A 19,671-nucleotide genomic window follows, 5' to 3' on the forward strand; every position below is an offset into this window, starting at 1 on the left:
CCAGGGGGGCTGTGTCAACACCCATGGAATCAAATTAGCAAGGCAGCAACTAAATGTTCTGACTCGATGGCCTCGAACTCCCCACTCACAGGCGAGGACGTGGAATGGTCCTCAGCAAGGCAAGGACTGCGTGCTTCCGAGCATCACCCGTTTCCTGGCCTCCAGCAGCCACAAGTGGCTGGGTGGACAGACACTGTGCTGTCACTGACGTGGCCACACGGCCCGGGCGGCTAAATCAAGGTTTCCCTGTGGTTCTGTTTCAGCCTGTATAGACATGGCTGGACGCACTTGGGGACACACTGGGCAGTAGGGAAGGGCTGCTTGTTGATGTGGGAGCGTGTGGCTGGGGCAGAGTACACGCAGCCACGGGGTAGCCTGCTTCTCCCACCCTCCTCGCTCCCGTCTGGGTTCTTCTCTCACGGAGCTGCCTGGTCCACCCACTTGGCTGGCACCTGGGCTCTTGCTGTGGCTGCTCCCTGCCTTCTGAGGGGCTCAGGGGACTGGCCAGGGCTCTCGATCATGGGTGAGCTCCCATCGTGGAGCCGGGCAAAGTGTGTCGACAAGGGTCTCTGCCAGGGGTGGGGACGAGGCTGCTGAGTCACAGGTTCCATCAGACTGGCCTTGCGAGTAGCCCTCCCTGTGCCGGAGCCACGCACGCACAGCTGTGGATTAGACGGCTGCCCTGGCGTCCTTTCTCGCCTGCACTGCTCATCTCCAGCCGCAGGAGGGGCCAGGGAACCCCAGCAGGAGCAGACAACGTGGGCAGGAGCCTCGGTCCTGTACCACAGTGGGACCTGTCCTGTGTCCTTACGGCCAGGTGCCCCGGTGCACACTGCCAGGTGCAGCCGCGAGCCAGCCCTGCACAAGCCCAGGGAAACCAGTGTCCTCCCGTGTGTCTGCCTCCACCAGGATCAAGCCCCAGACCAGGCCCCATTTCATGTCAGTGCAACGGACAGACCCAGAGGTGTGCTTACCCCGCCCGGCAGGGCTTCTGGTCCCGTGGAGACCCCATGGTGTGCCGGGCTGGGAGGAAAGACACCGTTCCTTCGTAGCAGTGATGTGAGAGGAAGGTCTTCACACCTGGGGACAGAGCGTGGCCGAGAGAGAGCACTGCAGGTCACTGCGCAGCTGCCACTGCGTCACAGCTACAGGGAGGAAAGGGAGCTCCTGGTGGCCACCAAAGGGAGCTGCAGGGGCTCTGCCCTCCACGTCTGGGCACAGTGACAGCAGAGGCCAGGGCTGTGGCTCTTCCATGCTGGCAAAGCAGGGTCTTCTCCGTCACTGCCCCACATGGCCTTGGTGATGAGGCCTGCATGTCCCGGTGGCTTGGGGTCCTGGCCTCCTCACTTGAAGGTGGTCAGCAGTGCGCCCTCCCCCAGGGCTTGGTCCCTGCCAGAGGCCCCCCGCCGCACACCTGTGGCAGCCTGGGAGGGCTCAGGACAAGGGCCAGGGCAACTCTGCCTCCCTAAGGGCAAACTGCGGGTGCTGTCCATGGTGCTGGCTGTGGGGCTGGCACCCAGCCCTGGGGCAAAGCCACTGGAGCCAGCCTGGGAGAAAGCTGTCAGGAAAGCAGGTGCCGGACAGCAGGGAGAGGGCAGTGGGCACCAGGGAACTGGAGGAGGACAGCCAGGCAGGCTCAGGGGTGCTCTGCAAGCATAAGGGGGACGTCACAGCTCCTTCTCTGCTGCTGAGCCCAGTACAGGCCTGCATGTTCCCAGTGTCCAGCCCACATCTGCTGCGGTGTGATGCTGGCCTCGGGGGCCAACGGGGGACCCACCTCCCCTGGCCGCCAGCACACCGAGGCCTCCCAGCCTCCACACAGAGCCCAGGCCCCACTGTCCATGAGCTCTCGCCACCAGAGGACACGCGCCGGCCAGCTGTGGAGGCGCAGTCCCGCGGCCTCAGCAGCCTGGTGGCTGCACCGCTGCCACTGCCCTTTCTGCTTGTCCCGTGCAGCGTGGCAACTGGCAGGATTGGACTCGGGGGCATCTGCTCTGTGGAAACGGCTCCCAAGGTCCTGGGGCTCCCGCCACCTCTTTCTGCGTGGTGGTGGCTCTGGCTTCTCTCCCCACCCCTGTGGGCCCATGAGGTGTCCAGCACCCAGGGCCTTGAGGGGGCTGCCCGTGGTGAGCACTGACACGCGTGGCCATTTCTGAGGCACGGAGGCAGGTGCTGCGGGGCCGGCGCCTACTGTAGCAGCCACCTCCAGGGCGGCCTCCTGGAGCCTCGGTGTCCCTGCGTCCCCACACTAACCCTCCAGGGGTGGGACGGCACCTGCCTGCTCAGCCCCACCTGCTCTACCCTCCGCTCGCTCTGCCAGGCGACGGGGCTGCTACCTCACAGCCGCTGGACGCAAAGCCACTTACTCCAGACTCCTGGGGTTGAAGCAGTGCTGTGGAGTGGGACGTGGACAGGGAGGCGTCTGGCCTGAGGGCCAGGGTCAGGGTCAGGGCCGAGTCAGCCTGGCAGGACTCGATGGCCAAATGCGTTTGTGGGAGCTGAAGGGCACTGTGCCCAAAGGACAGGCTCCCACACGGGTGCAGGCCGCCCTCACTGGCAGGTTCCTGCCCCTGTGGCCACTGTGCTTGGGTGATGGCAAACGGCTCTCTCCTCCTGGAACTCACGCTGCAGCCGCCCGAGGGCCGGCTGCCCTGTGCAGACACCCCTGCGTCTCGGAGTCTACAATTTACCTGTGCTGGGTCACAGAATCCGGGCTCACGTCCAGCCCCACTGCTCCCAGCCACAGGAAGCCACGGCCCACAGGCCCATCTGCAGGGGCTGCCTCGCTCGGAGGGCCCGGGACTGGTCGGCGCAGCACCCGGCGTGCCCGCCACCACGCAGCGCCCTCTTACCTGAGAAGTCGTATCTGGCGGGGCCCATCCACCGCTTCTTCTCACTGTCCTTGATCAAGTCCCCATAGAAGCCATAGCCCAGCAGGGACACCGAGTACCGCAGCAGCATGTTGTTGTGGTGCACAGAGGACACGTCCATGGCCAGCGAGTCCCCTGCAGGAGAGGGCAGGTGTGCTCAGGGCCAGGCGCCAGCCCTACCTGAGCTCAGAGGAGGTGCGCATGCAAGACACACTGACGGAGCAGGCCCAGCGCAGGGTCCCTCTTTTGATTCCCTGTTTTTGATTCAAATGACACTTGTCTCAAATTCCCTGGGAAGCTATCACTGGGGACAGGATAAGCATGTACCCACAAAACTCATCCATGTCACTGAGAGGGTGGAGGGTTTGAGACTGAAGGGAAGTAACCACAATGAAAATACAAGTCCGAAGTGGCCACTTTAAAACACGAGGTCTCTGTGACTCCGGGTCAGACAGTCACCATGAACGGGAGCTCACAGAGGTTCCACGACCCTCTTCTCCCTGCCAGGGGCGGGGCCCTGTCACCTGAAGGCGTGAACCATCCTGCAGCCCTGTGGGTGCTTCACAGGGAGGTTAGAGGCGGCCACATCCACAGCCACCCATGAACACGGCCCTCCTGCCCAGGCAGAGTGGGCACCCAGGGGCATCCCAAGAGCATGCGTGAAAGCAGTGGGGTGTGGCGGCAGGACAGAGCCCAGGGACAGGCCCGGCGCTGCTGGCTGTGGGAGCCAGGCTGAGTGGAGATGAGGGGCAGAGTGACAGCTCGGGTCAGAGCGAGCGAGGCAGGGTTCCAGGGCAAAGCAGGGTGGGCCCCAGAGCAGGGACAGCATGTGGTGGCAGCCTGTCCCCATCCCCTAGCAGGGCCCGCGGGCGGGCCTGGGAAGTGGGAGGGCAGTGTGGCAGAGGTGAAGGGTCGCCACCTGGACGCTGGTGTGCGAGCAGGGCTATGGGGACACGAGGGAGCAGGGCCACCACGAAGGCAGCGGGGCTGGTGCCCGGCGGGGAGGAGACTCACCAAGGATGATGTGCAGGGCCGACGTCTCCGCGTCATTAGTGCCCACGGTGGAGTAGCACACGCAGTCTGTCGACCCTGTGGGGAGGGCTCAGTGTGACGCGGGCACAGGTCGGGCCCACCCTGCCTCTCCTCCAGGCCAGCAGAGGAGGAGCACAGAGCTCGGCTGAAGGACGGAGGCCGGGAGACGAACGGGTCCCTGCAGTGGCATCCAGCGACTCCTCTCTGGCCGGATGCGCCCTGCGGCCTCCGAGGCTCCTGGGCCTCACAGAGCCCTGGGGAGGCCTGCGGGGAGCAGTGGGCCCCCCCTGCACAGCTGTGTGTGGTGCATGACACTCGCCCACCTCTGCACGGCTGCCGGCAGCACCTTGCAACCCAGGCCTGGACAGCAACAGGAGTCTGCACTGAGCATTGCCACGGTCGACTGTGAGGGTCACGGGACACACGCTAAGGAAACCGCCACACCAAGACGCCATCTCAGTGGCAGGGTGAATTTCGAGGAAGCAGCCGGGCCCTCCCACAGGGGCCTGTCTGCACAGCGCTGACCCCTGAGCACACACTCCTGCCTGTGGCCAGGGGTCACGCCCTCGTCTGCCCAGAGTGTGGCTCTGAGGATGGGAGCGGGCACCTGCTCAGGAGGCACCACTGCACAGAGGCCCTGCCAGCCAGTGACCCTGCACCATGGCAGGGAGGCCACAGGCCTCCCTCTAACCGGGTCACAGTCAAGCCCTGCTCTGTGCTCAGCTGTGGGCAGAGGAGACCCCATGGCACTTATAATAGCCCCAGCCAGACTCAGTGACTTGGTGACTTGGTGGGGCTGCACGGTGTGAGCGTGAAACAGGGACACCCTGGCCTTGGTCTCCTGGGACACCCGCGAGGCAGCATCCTACAGAGCGCCGCCACCGTCACATAAGCACTCCTGAGGAGGGCCACAGGGTGACAGGCACAGAGTGCCACCAGAGCCACAGACCCGCATGCTCAGCCTGGGCCCAGAGAGGTGCTCGGGTCTCGTGGTGAGCGATCTGTCCTGGGTCTCTCCTGTCAGGTGCTGACCTGGTCGGGACAGAGACGCAGCACAGGCCCTCAGTGACCTCAGCGCACCGGAGGCCTCCACGGTTGATGTCCCTGGGTGTGCTCACAGGCACACAGACCCACGCTCCCGCACACTCACGATCCAGGGTGTGCTCGTCTCCTTCGGGATCTTAAAGACTTGAGCTTGAGTATCATCTTCTTTCAAATATGAGTCAACACTATCAATGTTAAGTGAACCCTTAGGGTCACAGGAATCGCTGATTCTTAAATGTGATTAACAGAACCTGAGGAGACGAGGCCCCTCAGACTCCCCATCTTCATGCCGCACAGAGCCTGAGCGACAAGCATCAGCATTCCTGAGAACCCTCGGGAAAAGCCGCGCGCAGACTCCAGTCCTGGCCCGGGGCAGCCCTGCATTCCACCAGCCACGCTCGGAGCTGTGGCCTTCAGCGGGCAGACACGCAGCCTCGTTCTCAGCTGGAATGAAGAAGCAGGACCCAGGGCCTCTGGAGGCCTCCGCTGTGTCCAGGTGCCTCAGAGCTGACTGGTCTGCGTCACAAACCCAAGGGGAAAACCGAAACAGGAACTTCATGGAGGGCTTTGAACTTCCAACTTTGCCACGGCAGGCGGTCCTAACAGGAAGGGGCCCTCATCATGGCCGAGTGCAGTGCTCCATCCACTAGCAGCGTGCTGGACAGAGGGCAGGTGTGCCAGGCAAGGCCCAGGACCTCGAGGGCTCAGGATGAATGAGACCCAGCTCCGGGGTGCCCGCATCACTCCCAGGGACTGACCGAATGCTTCCTACTGGACTAACAGGTGTGAGGCGCACAGAACACAGGGAGCCTGAATTCTGGAGGGACAGAGGGCTTCCTGGGACCTGCTCTACATGTCTTGGTCCCAGCGGCAATGACCACGTGCTAGGCTGAGTCCTCCGATAGGTCTGCAGGTCATTCTGCTGAAGCGTTAGGTTTTGAGACACAGGAGGTGATTCCTGCCCAGGCCGCTGGTGGGCTCCCAGCAAGTCCATCATGTTCCCGGAAACCTGAACCCAATCTGACACTGAGCCCAGAGAACCTCTCCGCCCAGCTCAGACCTGATTCTTCACCCTTCAGGTCTTTCTGCTTCAGAAACAGCTGGCTGCTCGCTGCCCTGATTTAGTGCCTGTCCAGAGCTTGGAGCAAACTCCTGAGCTCCGTGGGACCAGAAGCCACCTCCCAGATGCTGGTGGTCCTGCCTCGGTTCCAGCACCAGCACCCTCGCAGGCCTCCCGACCCCAAGGCTGAGGGTACAGATCTTCAGAGCCCCTGCCCGTCCCCACACCTGGTACCTATGCTGGGGTGGAAGATGCCCTGGGGCCCAGACAGAGTCAGCACCTCGCCATAAAGAAATGTCCAACCCAGAATCTTGGGGGTTTGGGTACTGGGGTGGAACCACTGAGCTACATCCCAGCCTTTTAAGTGTTATTTTGAGACAGGGTCTCACTAAGTTGCCCAGGCTGGCCTCAAACTTGCAATCCTCCTGCCTCTGTCTCCAGAGTCACTGGGATGAAAGGTGTGCACCACTGTGCAGCCACAGGGAAGGCTGAGAACACTGGATGGGGTTCCCTGCCCTCCAGTGCTGTACTTTCCACCCCAAGGGACACAACACAGGTGGAACCTGCCCCCAGGGCGAGCACGGAGTCAGGTAGAGCCCCACTCCCCAGGGAGGCTCCAAAAGGCCAGGTGAAAGGAGAGGGTCTTTCGCAAAGGAGAGAAATACAAAGATGGCAAACCGGACACCGAGCGCCCTCAGACTCCAGGACGGCCAAGCACAGAGCTCCCTGTGGGTGGGCACATGGCCACCCTGGGCCCAGGGCGGGGTCCAGATGGGTGTGACCTTCAGAGGAGACCCGCATCAGTGACGTCCACAAGGAAGACATCTCCTGCCTGGAGCCTCACGGGCCACCACCACCAGCACCAGAGTCCTTAGAGAGTGTGGTGGCCAGGGCAGACAGAGGGAAGGGCGGGTGAGGTTGGAGACGGCGGGCTGTCCTCAGGGACATGTGGCCTTACAGTGAGAGTCCAGGTCACTAGGAGGATTAGAACTGCCCTCGAACAGCAAAGACAGCAAGACAAGAGGCCACCTCTGGCCTCCAAGGGCAAACCCTGGCCAGTGACTGTCAACTTGGAGCTTGAACAGCGTGCTCAGTCAGCCGCGACCCTGCCTTCCCGGAGGGCTCCTGTGCTGGGCCATGGGGAAGTTTGAGTCCCCACTGTGGGGCAGGCAGACACCGGCTCCTAAGGCCTTGTATGAACAGAGGGATCCACGGGGCCTGGGAAGGGATAGGGACATCGGGGGCCCTGCTGCCATCCCACAGTACAGTTTGCTGATGGCCAGGCCAGTGCAGGGATCTGATATGGAATGGGGCCTGCGTGCTTTTCCTATTTATCCTCAGTGGGAGGATCAAGTCAGCTGGGGTCTCCCTGCTGCACTGTTTCCATCACATACAACCATCTGGTGAGCCGCCCACCAAGTCAGCAACGCCCTCAACACGCCACAGAGGCAAGTAACCACTCCGTCCGATCGAGGCATCTCAGATGATGACCCTTCAGAATACGACTGAAGCACAATCCTAATCGGCCCAAGATGTGATGCTAAGGCAACCCCAGAAGAGAGGTTGGTCCTGAGGACAGCTATGGGCTGCCACCTGCAGGCACGTCCTTGGTGCAGAATGGGGATTCACGGGTTAAGATGACGGGTGACGTCCCTGTCAGTCAGAGCTGAGGGGCAGAGGCTGGTGCAGTGACCGCGACAGGACAGCTTCCGCTGTGGGAGCACAGTGTCGCTCCGGGGCGGACACTTGGGTGCAGCGAGGGCTTGAGCTCCATCTCCTGACCTGCCCGATGAGTGTGTGACCGCACCCCAGTACCTCCTATCTGCATCCTCAGAACGGGGACGCTCACCGTACTACTTCAAGAGCCACTTGGGGAAGTCACATGTGTGGGCAGAGGCCGTGTGGGGTCAGCCTGCAGCCAGGAGGCACAGGATGGGGAAGCTGCTGCCACGTGGGGAGAAACACGCGTGGGCAGAGGCCGTGTGGGGTCAGCCTGCAGCCAGAAGGCACAGAGGCTGTGTGGGGTCAGCCTGCAGCCAGGAGGCACAGGACGGGGAAGCTGCTGCCACGTGGGGAGTCACACGCGTGGGCAGAGGCCGTGTGGGGTCAGCCTGCAGCCAGAAGGCACAGAGGCTGTGTGGGGTCAGCTTGCAGCCGGGAGGCACAGGACGGGGACGCTGCTGCCTGCTGTGGTGTTGCAGGCCAGCAGTCACTCTGCCTGGCTCTGATGTTTCTAAGGAGGAGCTGCTTCCTAGAAAGATGGCAAATACACTGAGCCCAACAGACGCCTTGGGAACAGAGGCCACCGGCCAGCAGTGGGGAGGTCACCTCCTTCCTCCTGCCTGCCCACTCCCACTCCCTACTCCTCCAGGTCAGCTAGAGCCATCTCTTGCTGAAGACCCCTTGACCGCCTCACCTGCCCCAGGCCCCAGGCGTCCCGACTCCAGGGCTGCAGCCCCCACCCAGCGCCGACCACCAGCTCTCGAAGAGCAGACACGCCCACGGCCGCTGGTTCCTGGGCCCTGCACGCGGCTGGTACTCCCGGAGCAGATGTCCCTTACGAACACGCGTAGGTGTTCATTTTATTGGTCACACACTATCTTTCAAAGAAGGAGGCGACCAGGGGCCAGGTGACTCAATGGTAGACCACTTACCTGGCATGTGTGAGGCCCTGGGTTCCGTCCCCAGCACCAAAAAAAAAAAAAAAAGAAAAAGAAAAAGAAAAAAATATCGAACAAACAAACAAAAAGCCCAGAGAACACAGTCCCTGTAAGGGGGTAAAGTCACAGTCTGAGCAATGAACCTGGAGGACCCAAGAAGGGTCCCTCCCGAGAGCACCTGGGGGCAGGACAGGTGTGCGCGCAGCGGAGTACGGAGGCGGGGCGTCGGGAGCGCCGGGGCCCTACCTGCGGGGATGATGCCGATCCTGAGGGGGCTGGGTACCAGCCTGGCGCGGGACTGGTTCTGGTCCACGCCGGCGCTCCTCTGGGTCCTCCCGATGAGACCGTGCAGCACCTCGCTGAACATGCCGTCGCCGCCCACACACACGATGCTGCGGGGAGCGGCGGTCAGGGCGCCGGCCAGGGAGAAGCCCTGGCTGGTGTCCTGGTGAGAAGCTGTGCCTCCCTGCCAGCCCAACAGGGCACAGCCTAGGCCGGCTTTCCCTCCGGGGCCTGGGACTTGAGTGGTTGCCAGGCAGAGAGTGGCTATGTGACCAGCTCCTGCCAGCCCGCCTGAGACCCTGAACTCAGGCTGGGGATGTAGCCCAGGGGTAGAGCTTGTGCCCAGCACGTGAAAGGTCCTGAGTTCAACCCCCAGCACCAAGGAAAAAATCCATTTCTAGGAATTTACTTTGAAAAAACCAGAATATGCCGAGAGATGCATATACAAGAATGCTCTCTTACTTCAAGAGCAAAAAGTGGAAAGAGCCCAAATGGGTAATAGTGGGAGACCAGTTAAGTCACGGTGCATCTGTGTAACAACGTGATGTGGGCATTAAAATAAAATGGTTGGGACATGGGAAATTGCTCATAGCACAACCGAAACAAAAGCAGGATCCAAAACCATAAAAACACCATGGCCTCAACTTCACGTGACCATGTCCTTGGCCGGGTCACTGCCCGCAGGGCTGTGCAAGTGTCCTGGGAGACTGAAAGGCAAACAGAGCCTCCAAGCCAGGGTGGGCCCAGGGGGCACGTGGGACCCTTTCCCAGCCCTGTGCTGACGCTCTGTGGATGCATGTTTACTTGCAGGGTCAGGAGGACATGAGGGAAGGCACCTGGGGTGCGAGGTGGCACTGCCCGCTGCTCTGCCGGTGCCACTCACCCATCATACTTGTCCGTGTTGACCTCGTACAGAGTCTCCTTGGCCTGGTTCGCACGCTCGGTCACTGTGGGGACAACATTGCACGGTAGTTTACGCTCACGCCTGTGAGCTGTGTCTCACGCAGACGGCGAGGGCAGTGGCCAGGGCCCTGAGGAGCCTCCCAGCACCACCCCCAGGAGGGGACAGGGTGGCCTGGGTGAGCAGTCCCCTCTACGGGGTCAGGTCTGACTTTCTCGGAACCTGATCATCTGCCCTCCTTGACAGCGATCACATCCAGCCTCCACGTTACGCTTCTCCCTACTGTTCGGGTCACCTTTGCAATTTTAGAACACATGGATATGTAGAGAGGAAATGTTCGTCCACAGTCTGACCCAAGGTAGAAGGTCTCAGAGCTGAGATTCCACTGTGTGCAGAGTTCTGAGTGTTTATTTTCCCACAGTCACTTTTTTATCATTAGAATTTTTTGTAAATACCCTTCCCCTCCCCAGTCCTGGGGAGGGAACTCAGGTGCTCTACCACTGAGCTGCACCCCCAGCCCTTTTAATTTTAAGGGTCTCACTAAGTTGCTAAGGCGGGCCTCAGACTTGTGATCCTCCTGCCTTGGCCTCCTGAATCCTGGGACTGCGTCATGTTTACTAAATGCCCTTAGGGAAAACGATGCCTAGACATGAGCCATGTATCTCTTCTTGCAGGATGTCCTGCCTGTCCACGCCCTCTGTCTTCTCAGTGCCCGATTCGCTGAGACTTGGGGAGAAGAGATGACACTATTGATTTTGTGCTCTTCCATTCTGGTGTGTAAACAAAGTCCTATTTTGTTGAAAATGGTCTTATGGGACAAAAACCTCCTGCACTGACTACGTCTGCTTCCTCCCGTGCACCAGCTGGACCCGCCTTACCGATGACCTCGGTGGTGACGGAGGCCAGCAGGAACAGCGGCGCCACTTTCCTTTCATAGATCCGCTTGCCTCGGCCTTTCCCTCCAAATGGGTTGATGAACACCAGCAAGTGCTTGGGTCTGGATGCTGCAGAACCACATCACCAGAACACAAGGAATGCGACAAATGTAAAACCAGGAATGTGGGCCAGGGGCGGGGGCGGGGGCTCAGTGCTGAGCGCTTGCCCTGCACGTGTGAGGCACTGGGTTCCACCCTCAGCACCACGTAAAAATAAATAAATCAATAAATAATTTATAATTTTTTTTTAAAAGAACATGGGCAAATCAAACCTCAAAATTCTGCTTCCTGTTGTCCGATTAAAAAGTACACATAGAGCTTAAAGAACAAAGATAACACATTTTCCCACTTTGGTAAGGGAAAGCCAGTCTAACCATTGGCTGGCAGGAGTGTGCTTCCGCCTGGGGCAAGGAAGGCTCCAGACTCCGGAATCCTGCCTGGGAACTTTCCCTGACCACGTCAGGGGGTCTGGGCACTGGAGGACACACTGGTCAAGTCAGCAGAGACCAAGAAGAATGAGACAGATGTGCAAAAAGGAACACGTGGAGAGAAAGACTCCAAGTTTGGTGCTGAAGTGAACACAGGGCAGGGCAGAGAAGCAGATGGCCGAGACCTGGCTGAATGCGGCCCGGGTTTCCTGTGACACCCGGTTTTCTTAAGACCACTTCCACATGTCTGTTCTGGTCAGCTCAAGAAGAACCGGTCAGTTCTGCAATTTAAAAACACAAACTGGGGGCTGGGTTGTGACTTAGTGGTAGAGCGCTCGTCTAGCACATGTGAGGCCCTGGGTTCCATCCTCAGCACCACACAAGAATAAAATAAAGGTGCTGTGTCCAGCTACCACTGAAAATATATACGTTAAACACACACACACAACAAATTGAACTAACAAATCAAGAGGAAAAAGAAGGTATGCACCCAAGAAAACAGAACTTTGAAAGTCCACAGCAAAACTGGAACTTAAATGCCTATCGCAGCACGACTCATGATAGCCAGCATGGGGTGACCAGGGTCCCTTGGTGGGCGACTGGACAAACAAGAAGAGTGTCCTTCACTTACAAAAGGGAGTGGGCCATAGAACACCACCAACAAGAAAAAACGCCGAGACCAAACAGGCCATGCTCAGAGAAGCCCGGGCCAGCCGCTCGCACCCTGCGAGGCCAATCGCCAGGTTCCAGAACGGGAGGAACAGGCAAGGCCAGCCTGACCACCACAGAGGGGCCTACTGGACAGGGCTCCAGGGTCAGAGCGAGGTGTGTGTGATCCAAGACCCAGAAATCAGAGGCAAGACCAGTGTCACCAGGCTCACCGTCTCTGGAGAGCAAGGGGGCACGGTGCCACCACCCAGAGAGACCAATGGACACTCTGTGACCTGGACAAGAAGGGGGCACGGTGCCACCACCCAGAGAAACCTCTGGACACTCTGTGACCTGGAAAGCAAGAGGGCACGGTGCCACAACCCAGAGAGACCTCTGGACACTCTGTGACCTGGACAGCAAGAGGGCACAGTGCCACCACCCAGAGAGACCTCTGGACACTCTGTGACCTGGACAGCAAGAGGGCATGGTGCCCCCACCCAGAGAGAACTCTGGACACTCTGTGACCTAGAGAGCAAGCGGGCACGGTGCCAACACCCAGAGAGACCTCTGGACACTCTGTGACCTGGACAGCAAGAGGGCACAGTGCCACCACCCAGAGAGACCTCTGGACACTCTGTGGCCTGGACAGCAAGAGGGCACCGTGCCAAACACCCAGAGAGACCTCTGGACACTCTGTGACCTGGACAGCAAGAGGGCACGGTGCCACCACCCAAAGAAACCTCTGGACACTCTGTGACCTGGACAGGAAGAGGGCACGGTGCCACCACCCAGAGAGACCTCTGGACACTCTGTGACCTGGACAGCAAGCGGGCACGGTGCCACCACCCAGAGAGACCTCTGGACACTCTGTGACCTAGAGAGCAAGCGGGCACGGTGCCACCACCCAGAGAAACCTCTGGACACTCTGTGACCTGGACAGCAAGAGGGCACGGTGCCACCACCCAGAGAGACCTCTGGACACTCTGAGACCTGGACAGCAAGAGGGCACGGTGCCACCACCCAGAGAGACCTCTGGACACTCTGTGACCTGGACAGCAAGAGGGCATGGTGCCCCCACCCAGAGAGACCTCTGGACACTCTGTGACCTAGAGAGCAAGCGGGCACAGTGCCACCACCCAGAGAGACCTCTGGACACTCTGTGACCTAGAGAGCAAGCGGGCACGGTGCCACCACCCAGAGAAACCTCTGGACACTCTGTGACCTGGACAACAAGAGGGCATGGTGCCACCACCCAGAGAAACCTCTGGACACTCTGTGACCTGGACAGCAAGCGGGCACGGTGCCACCACCCAGAGAAACCTCTGGACACTCTGTGACCTGGACAGCAAGCGGGCACGGTGCCAGCACCCAAAGAAACCTCTGGACACTCTGTGACCTGGACAGGAAGAGGGCACGGTGCCACCACCCAGAGAGACCTCTGGACACTCTGTGACCTGGACAGCAAGCGGGCACGGTGCCACCACCCAGAGAGACCTCTGGACACTCTGTGACCTAGAGAGCAAGCGGGCACGGTGCCACCACCCAGAGAAACCTCTGGACACTCTGTGACCTGGACAGCAAGAGGGCACGGTGCCACCACCCAGAGAGACCTCTGGACACTCTGTGACCTGGACAGCAAGAGGGCACGGTGCCACCACCCAGAGAGACCTCTGGACACTCTGTGACCTGGACAGCAAGAGGGCATGGTGCCCCCACCCAGAGAGACCTCTGGACACTCTGTGACCTAGAGAGCAAGCGGGCACAGTGCCACCACCCAGAGAGACCTCTGGACACTCTGTGACCTGGACAGCAAGAGGGCACCGTGCGACCACCCAGAGAAACCTCTGGAAACTCTGTGACCTAAACACCAAGAGGCACGGTGCCACCACCCAGAGAAACCTCTGGACACTCTGTGACCTGGAAAGCAAGAGGGCACGGTGCCACCACCCAGAGAGACCTCTGGACACTCTGTGACCTGGACAGCAAGAGGGCACAGTGCCACCACCCAGAGAGACCTCTGGACACTCTGTGACCTGGACAGCAAGAGGGCATGGTGCCCCCACCCAGAGAGACCTCTGGACACTCTGTGACCTAGAGAGCAAGCGGGCACGGTGCCAACACCCAGAGAGACCTCTGGACAGTCTGTGACCTGGACAGAAAGAGGGCACGGTGCCACCACCCAGAGAGACCTCTGGACACTCTGTGACCTGGACAGCAAGAGGGCACCGTGCCAAACACCCAGAGAGACCTCTGGACACTCTGTGACCTGGACAGCAAGCGGGCACGGTGCCACCACCCAGAGAGACCTCTGGACACTCTGTGACCTAGAGAGCAAGCGGGCACGGTGCCACCACCCAGAGAAACCTCTGGACACTCTGTGACCTGGACAGCAAGAGGGCACGGTGCCACCACCCAGAGAGACCTCTGGACACTCTGTGACCTGGACAGCAAGAGGGCACGGTGCCACCACCCAGAGAGACCTCTGGACACTCTGTGACCTGGACAGCAAGAGGGCATGGTGCCCCCACCCAGAGAGACCTCTGGACACTCTGTGACCTAGAGAGCAAGCGGGCACAGTGCCACCACCCAGAGAGACCTCTGGACACTCTGTGACCTAGAGAGCAAGCGGGCACGGTGCCACCACCCAGAGAAACCTCTGGACACTCTGTGACCTGGACAACAAGAGGGCATGGTGCCACCACCCAGAGAAACCTCTGGACACTCTGTGACCTGGACAGCAAGCGGGCACGGTGCCACCACCCAGAGAGACCTCTGGACACTCTGTGACCTGGACAGCAAGAGGGCACCGTGCCAAACACCCAGAGAGACCTCTGGACACTCTGTTATCCGGACAGCAAGAGGCACGGTGCCACCACCCAGAGAGACCTCTGGACACTCTGTGACCTGGACAGCAAGAGGGCACGGTGCCACCACCCAGAGAGACCTCTGGACACTCTGTGACCTGGACAGCAAGAGGGCACGGTGCCACCACCCAGAGAGACCTCTGGACACTCTGTGACCTGGACAGCAAGAGGGCATGGTGCCCCCACCCAGAGAGACCTCTGGACACTCTGTGACCTAGAGAGCAAGCGGGCACGGTGCCACCACCCAGAGAAACCTCTGGACACTCTGTGACCTGGACAGCAAGGGGGCACGGTGCCACCACCCAGAGAAACCTCTGGACACTCTGTGACCTGGACAGCAAGAGGGCACCGTGCGACCACCCAGAGAAACCTCTGGAAACTCTGTGACCTAAACACCAAGAGGCACGGTGCCACCACCCAGAGAAACCTCTGGACACTCTGTGACCTGGAAAGCAAGAGGGCACGGTGCCCCCACCCAGAGAGACCTCTGGACACTCTGTGACCTGGACAGCAAGAGGGCACAGTGCCACCACCCAGAGAGACCTCTGGACACTCTGTGACCTGGACAGCAAGAGGGCATGGTGCCCCCACCCAGAGAGACCTCTGGACACTCTGTGACCTAGAGAGCAAGCGGGCACGGTGCCAACACCCAGAGAGACCTCTGGACACTCTGTGACCTGGACAGCAAGAGGGCACGGTGCCACCACCCAGAGAGACCTCTGGACACTCTGTGACCTGGACAGCAAGAGGGCACGGTGCCACCACCCAGAGAGACCTCTGGACACTCTGTGACCTGGACAGCAAGAGGGCACGGTGCCACCACCCAGAGAGACCTCTGGACACTCTGTGACCTGGACAGCAAGAGGGCATGGTGCCCCCACCCAGAGAGACCTCTGGACACTCTGTGACCTAGAGAGCAAGCGGGCACGGTGCCACCACCCAGAGAGACCTCTGGACACTCTGTGACCTAGAGAGCAAGCGGGCACGGTGCCACCACCCAGAGAAACCTCTGGACACTCTGTGACCTGGACAACAAGAGGGCATGGTGCCAACACCCAGAGAAACCTCTGGACACTCTGTGACCTGGACAGCAAGAGGGCACGGTGCCACCACCCAGAGAGACCTCTGGACACTCTGTGACCTGGACAGCAAGAGGGCACGGTGCCACCACCCAGAGAGACCTCTGGACACTCTGTGACCTGGACAGGAAGAGGGCATGGTGCCCCCACCCAGAGAGACCTCTGGACACTCTGTGACCTAGAGAGCAAGCGGGCACAGTGCCACCACCCAGAGAGACCTCTGGACACTCTGTGACCTAGAGAGCAAGCGGGCACGGTGCCACCACCCAGAGAAACCTCTGGACACTCTGTGACCTGGACAGCAAGAGGGCATGGTGCCACCACCCAGAGAAACCTCTGGACACTCTGTGACCTGGACAGCAAGCGGGCACGGTGCCACCACCCAGAGAGACCTCTGGACACTCTGTGACCTGGACAGCAAGAGGGCACTGTGCAAAACACCCAGAGAGACCTCTGGACACTCTGTTATCCGGACAGCAAGAGGCACGGTGCCACCACCCAGAGAGACCTCTGGACACTCTGTGACCTGGACAGCAAGAGGGCACCGTGCCAAACACCCAGAGAGACCTCTGGACACTCTGTTATCCGGACAGCAAGAGGCACGGTGCCACCACCCAGAGAGACCTCTGGACACTCTGTGACCTGGACAGCAAGAGGGCACGGTGCCACCACCCAGAGAGACCTCTGGACACTCTGTGACCTGGACAGCAAGAGGGCACGGTGCCACCACCCAGAGAGACCTCTGGACACTCTGTGACCTAGAGAGCAAGCGGGCACGGTGCCACCACCCAGAGAGACCTCTGGACACTCTGTGACCTGGACAGCAAGGGGGCACGGTGCCACCACCCAGAGAGACCTCTGGACACTCTGTGACCTAGAGAGCAAGCGGGCACGGTGCCACTACCCAGAGAAACCTCTGGACACTCTGTGACCTGGACAGCAAGAGGGCATGGTGCCACCACCCAGAGAAACCTCTGGACACTCTGTGACCTGGACAGCAAGCGGGCACGGTGCCACCACCCAGAGAGACCTCTGGACACTCTGTGACCTGGACAGCAAGAGGGCACTGTGCAAAACACCCAGAGAGACCTCTGGACACTCTGTTATCCGGACAGCAAGAGGCACGGTGCCACCACCCAGAGAGACCTCTGGACACTCTGTGACCTGGACAGCAAGAGGGCACGGTGCCACCACCCAGAGAGACCTCTGGACACTCTGTGACCTAGAGAGCAAGCGGGCACGGTGCCACCACCCAGAGAAACCTCTGGACACTCTGTGACCTGGACAGCAAGGGGGCACGGTGCCACCACCCAGAGAAACCTCTGGACACTCTGTGACCTGGACAGCAAGAGGGCACCGTGCGACCACCCAGAGAAACCTCTGGAAACTCTGTGACCTAAACACCAAGAGGCACGGTGCCACCACCCAGAGAAACCTCTGGACACTCTGTGACCTGGAAAGCAAGAGGGCACGGTGCCACCACCCAGAGAGACCTCTGGACACTCTGTGACCTGGACAGCAAGAGGGCACAGTGCCACCACCCAGAGAGACCTCTGGACACTCTGTGACCTGGACAGCAAGAGGGCATGGTGCCCCCACCCAGAGAGACCTCTGGACACTCTGTGACCTAGAGAGCAAGCGGGCACGGTGCCAACACCCAGAGAGACCTCTGGACACTCTGTGACCTGGACAGCAAGAGGGCACGGTGCCACCACCCAGAGAGACCTCTGGACACTCTGTGACCTGGACAGCAAGAGGGCACCGTGCCAAACACCCAGAGAGACCTCTGGACACTCTGTGACCTGGACAGCAAGAGGGCACGGTGCCACCACCCAAAGAAACCTCTGGACACTCTGTGACCTGGACAGGAAGAGGGCACGGTGCCACCACCCAGAGAGACCTCTGGACACTCTGTGACCTGGACAGCAAGAGGGCACGGTGCCACCACCCAAAGAAACCTCTGGACACTCTGTGACCTGGACAGGAAGAGGGCACGGTGCCACCACCCAGAGAGACCTCTGGACACTCTGTGACCTGGACAGCAAGAGGGCACGGTGCCACCACCCAGAGAGACCTCTGGACACTCTGTGACCTGGACAGCAAGAGGGCACGGTGCCACCACCCAAAGAAACCTCTGGACACTCTGTGACCTGGACAACAAGAGGGCATGGTGCCACCACCCAGAGAAACCTCTGGACACTCTGTGACCTGGACAGCAAGAGGGCACGGTGCCACCACCCAGAGAGACCTCTGGACACTCTGTGACCTGGACAGCAAGAGGGCACGGTGCCACCACCCAGAGAGACCTCTGGACACTCTGTGACCTGGACAGCAAGAGGGCACGGTGCCACCACCCAGAGAGACCTCTGGACACTCTGTGACCTGGACAGCAAGAGGGCATGGTGCCCCCACCCAGAGAGACCTCTGGACACTCTGTGACCTAGAGAGCAAGCGGGCACAGTGCCACCACCCAGAGAGACCTCTGGACACTCTGTGACCTAGAGAGCAAGCGGGCACAGTGCCACCACCCAGAGAAACCTCTGGACACTCTGTGACCTGGACAACAAGAGGGCATGGTGCCACCACCCAGAGAAACCTCTGGACACTCTGTGACCTGGACAGCAAGAGGGCACGGTGCCACCACCCAGAGAGACCTCTGGACACTCTGTGACCTGGACAGCAAGAGGGCACCGTGCCAAACACCCAGAGAGACCTCTGGACACCCTGTGACCTGGACAGCAAGGGGGCACGGTGCCCCACCCAGAGAAACCTCTGGACACTCTGTGACCTAGAGAGCAAGTGGGCACGGTGCCACCACCCAAAGAAACCTCTGGACACTCTGTGACCTGGACAGCAAGGGGGCACTGTGCCAACCACCCAGAGAAACCTCTGGACACTCTGTGACCTAGAGAGCAAGCAGGCACGGTGCCACCACCCAGAGAGACCTCTGGACACTCTGTGACCTAGAGAGCAAACGGGCACGGTGCCACCACCCAGAGAAACCTCTGGACACTCTGTGACTTAGAGAGCAAGCGGGCACGGTGCCACCACCCAGAGAGACCTCTGGACACTCTGTGACCTGGACAGCAAGTGGGCACAGTGCCACCACCCAGAGAGACCTCTGGACACTCTGTGACCTGGACACCAAGAGGCACGGTGCCACCACCCAGAGAAAACTCTGGACACTCTGTGACCTGGACAGCAAGAGGCACGGTGCCACCACCCAGAGAAAACTCTGGACACTCTGTGACCTGGACAGCAAGAGGCACGGTGCCACCACCCAGAGAGACCTCTGGACACTCTGTGACCTGGACAGCAAGCGGGCATGGTGCCCCCACCCAGAGAGACCTCTGGACACTTGTGACCTGGACAGCAAGAGAGCACAGTGCCACCACCCAGAGAGACCTCTGAACACTATGTGACTTGGACAGCAGTGGCACGGTGCCACCACTGTGGCATTCTGTTGTCATCCACACAGCCTCAGGAGGTGCCACGTGCACCTCTAGGGAGGGGCTCTGCTCCCCACACAGGGTCAGCAGTGGAGAGCCTTATTCAACAGTTTAGCTCCAAAGCCCCCGTCCCATCAACTGTGCAGAAAAAACATCTACCCAGGACCCGAGCATGAGTTAAAAACCAAAATTCTGCAAAAACTCTGACTTCAAAAGAATCTCCTTAAACTGAATTAAAAAACACCTTCCGAACCCTGAGAGGCTCCTTTGAAGGTGAATATTGGAAATGTTCCCAAGGTCAGGACGCAGGGTGTTGCTGTTGACCTGCACTGTGGTCCAAACCCGGGAAAACAAGGGAGGCCCAACACTGCCCTCGCTCAGTGGGCACCGTGGGGTCTGCTGGGAATCAGAGGATC

General features: G+C 60.1%; 1 protein-coding gene across 1 annotated transcript in view; it reads right to left on the bottom strand.

Annotated features, from left to right (window-relative positions):
* The window catches only part of Cerk (ceramide kinase), a gene marked incomplete at its 5' end in the record, with an annotated part of 46,777 nt that overhangs the window by 7,841 nt on the left and 19,265 nt on the right, over positions 1-19,671 (bottom strand). The window contains 6 exons of the mRNA XM_047549827.1: positions 975-1,080; positions 2,853-3,005; positions 3,885-3,959; positions 8,913-9,058; positions 9,832-9,895; positions 10,728-10,853. Of these exons, the coding sequence (XP_047405783.1) occupies positions 975-1,080; positions 2,853-3,005; positions 3,885-3,959; positions 8,913-9,058; positions 9,832-9,895; positions 10,728-10,853 (670 nt within the window). The remainder of the gene's footprint in view (positions 1-974; positions 1,081-2,852; positions 3,006-3,884; positions 3,960-8,912; positions 9,059-9,831; positions 9,896-10,727; positions 10,854-19,671) is intronic.

Source organism: Sciurus carolinensis, chromosome 4, assembly GCF_902686445.1.
Source record: "Sciurus carolinensis chromosome 4, mSciCar1.2, whole genome shotgun sequence".
Taxonomy (NCBI): domain Eukaryota; kingdom Metazoa; phylum Chordata; class Mammalia; order Rodentia; family Sciuridae; genus Sciurus; species Sciurus carolinensis.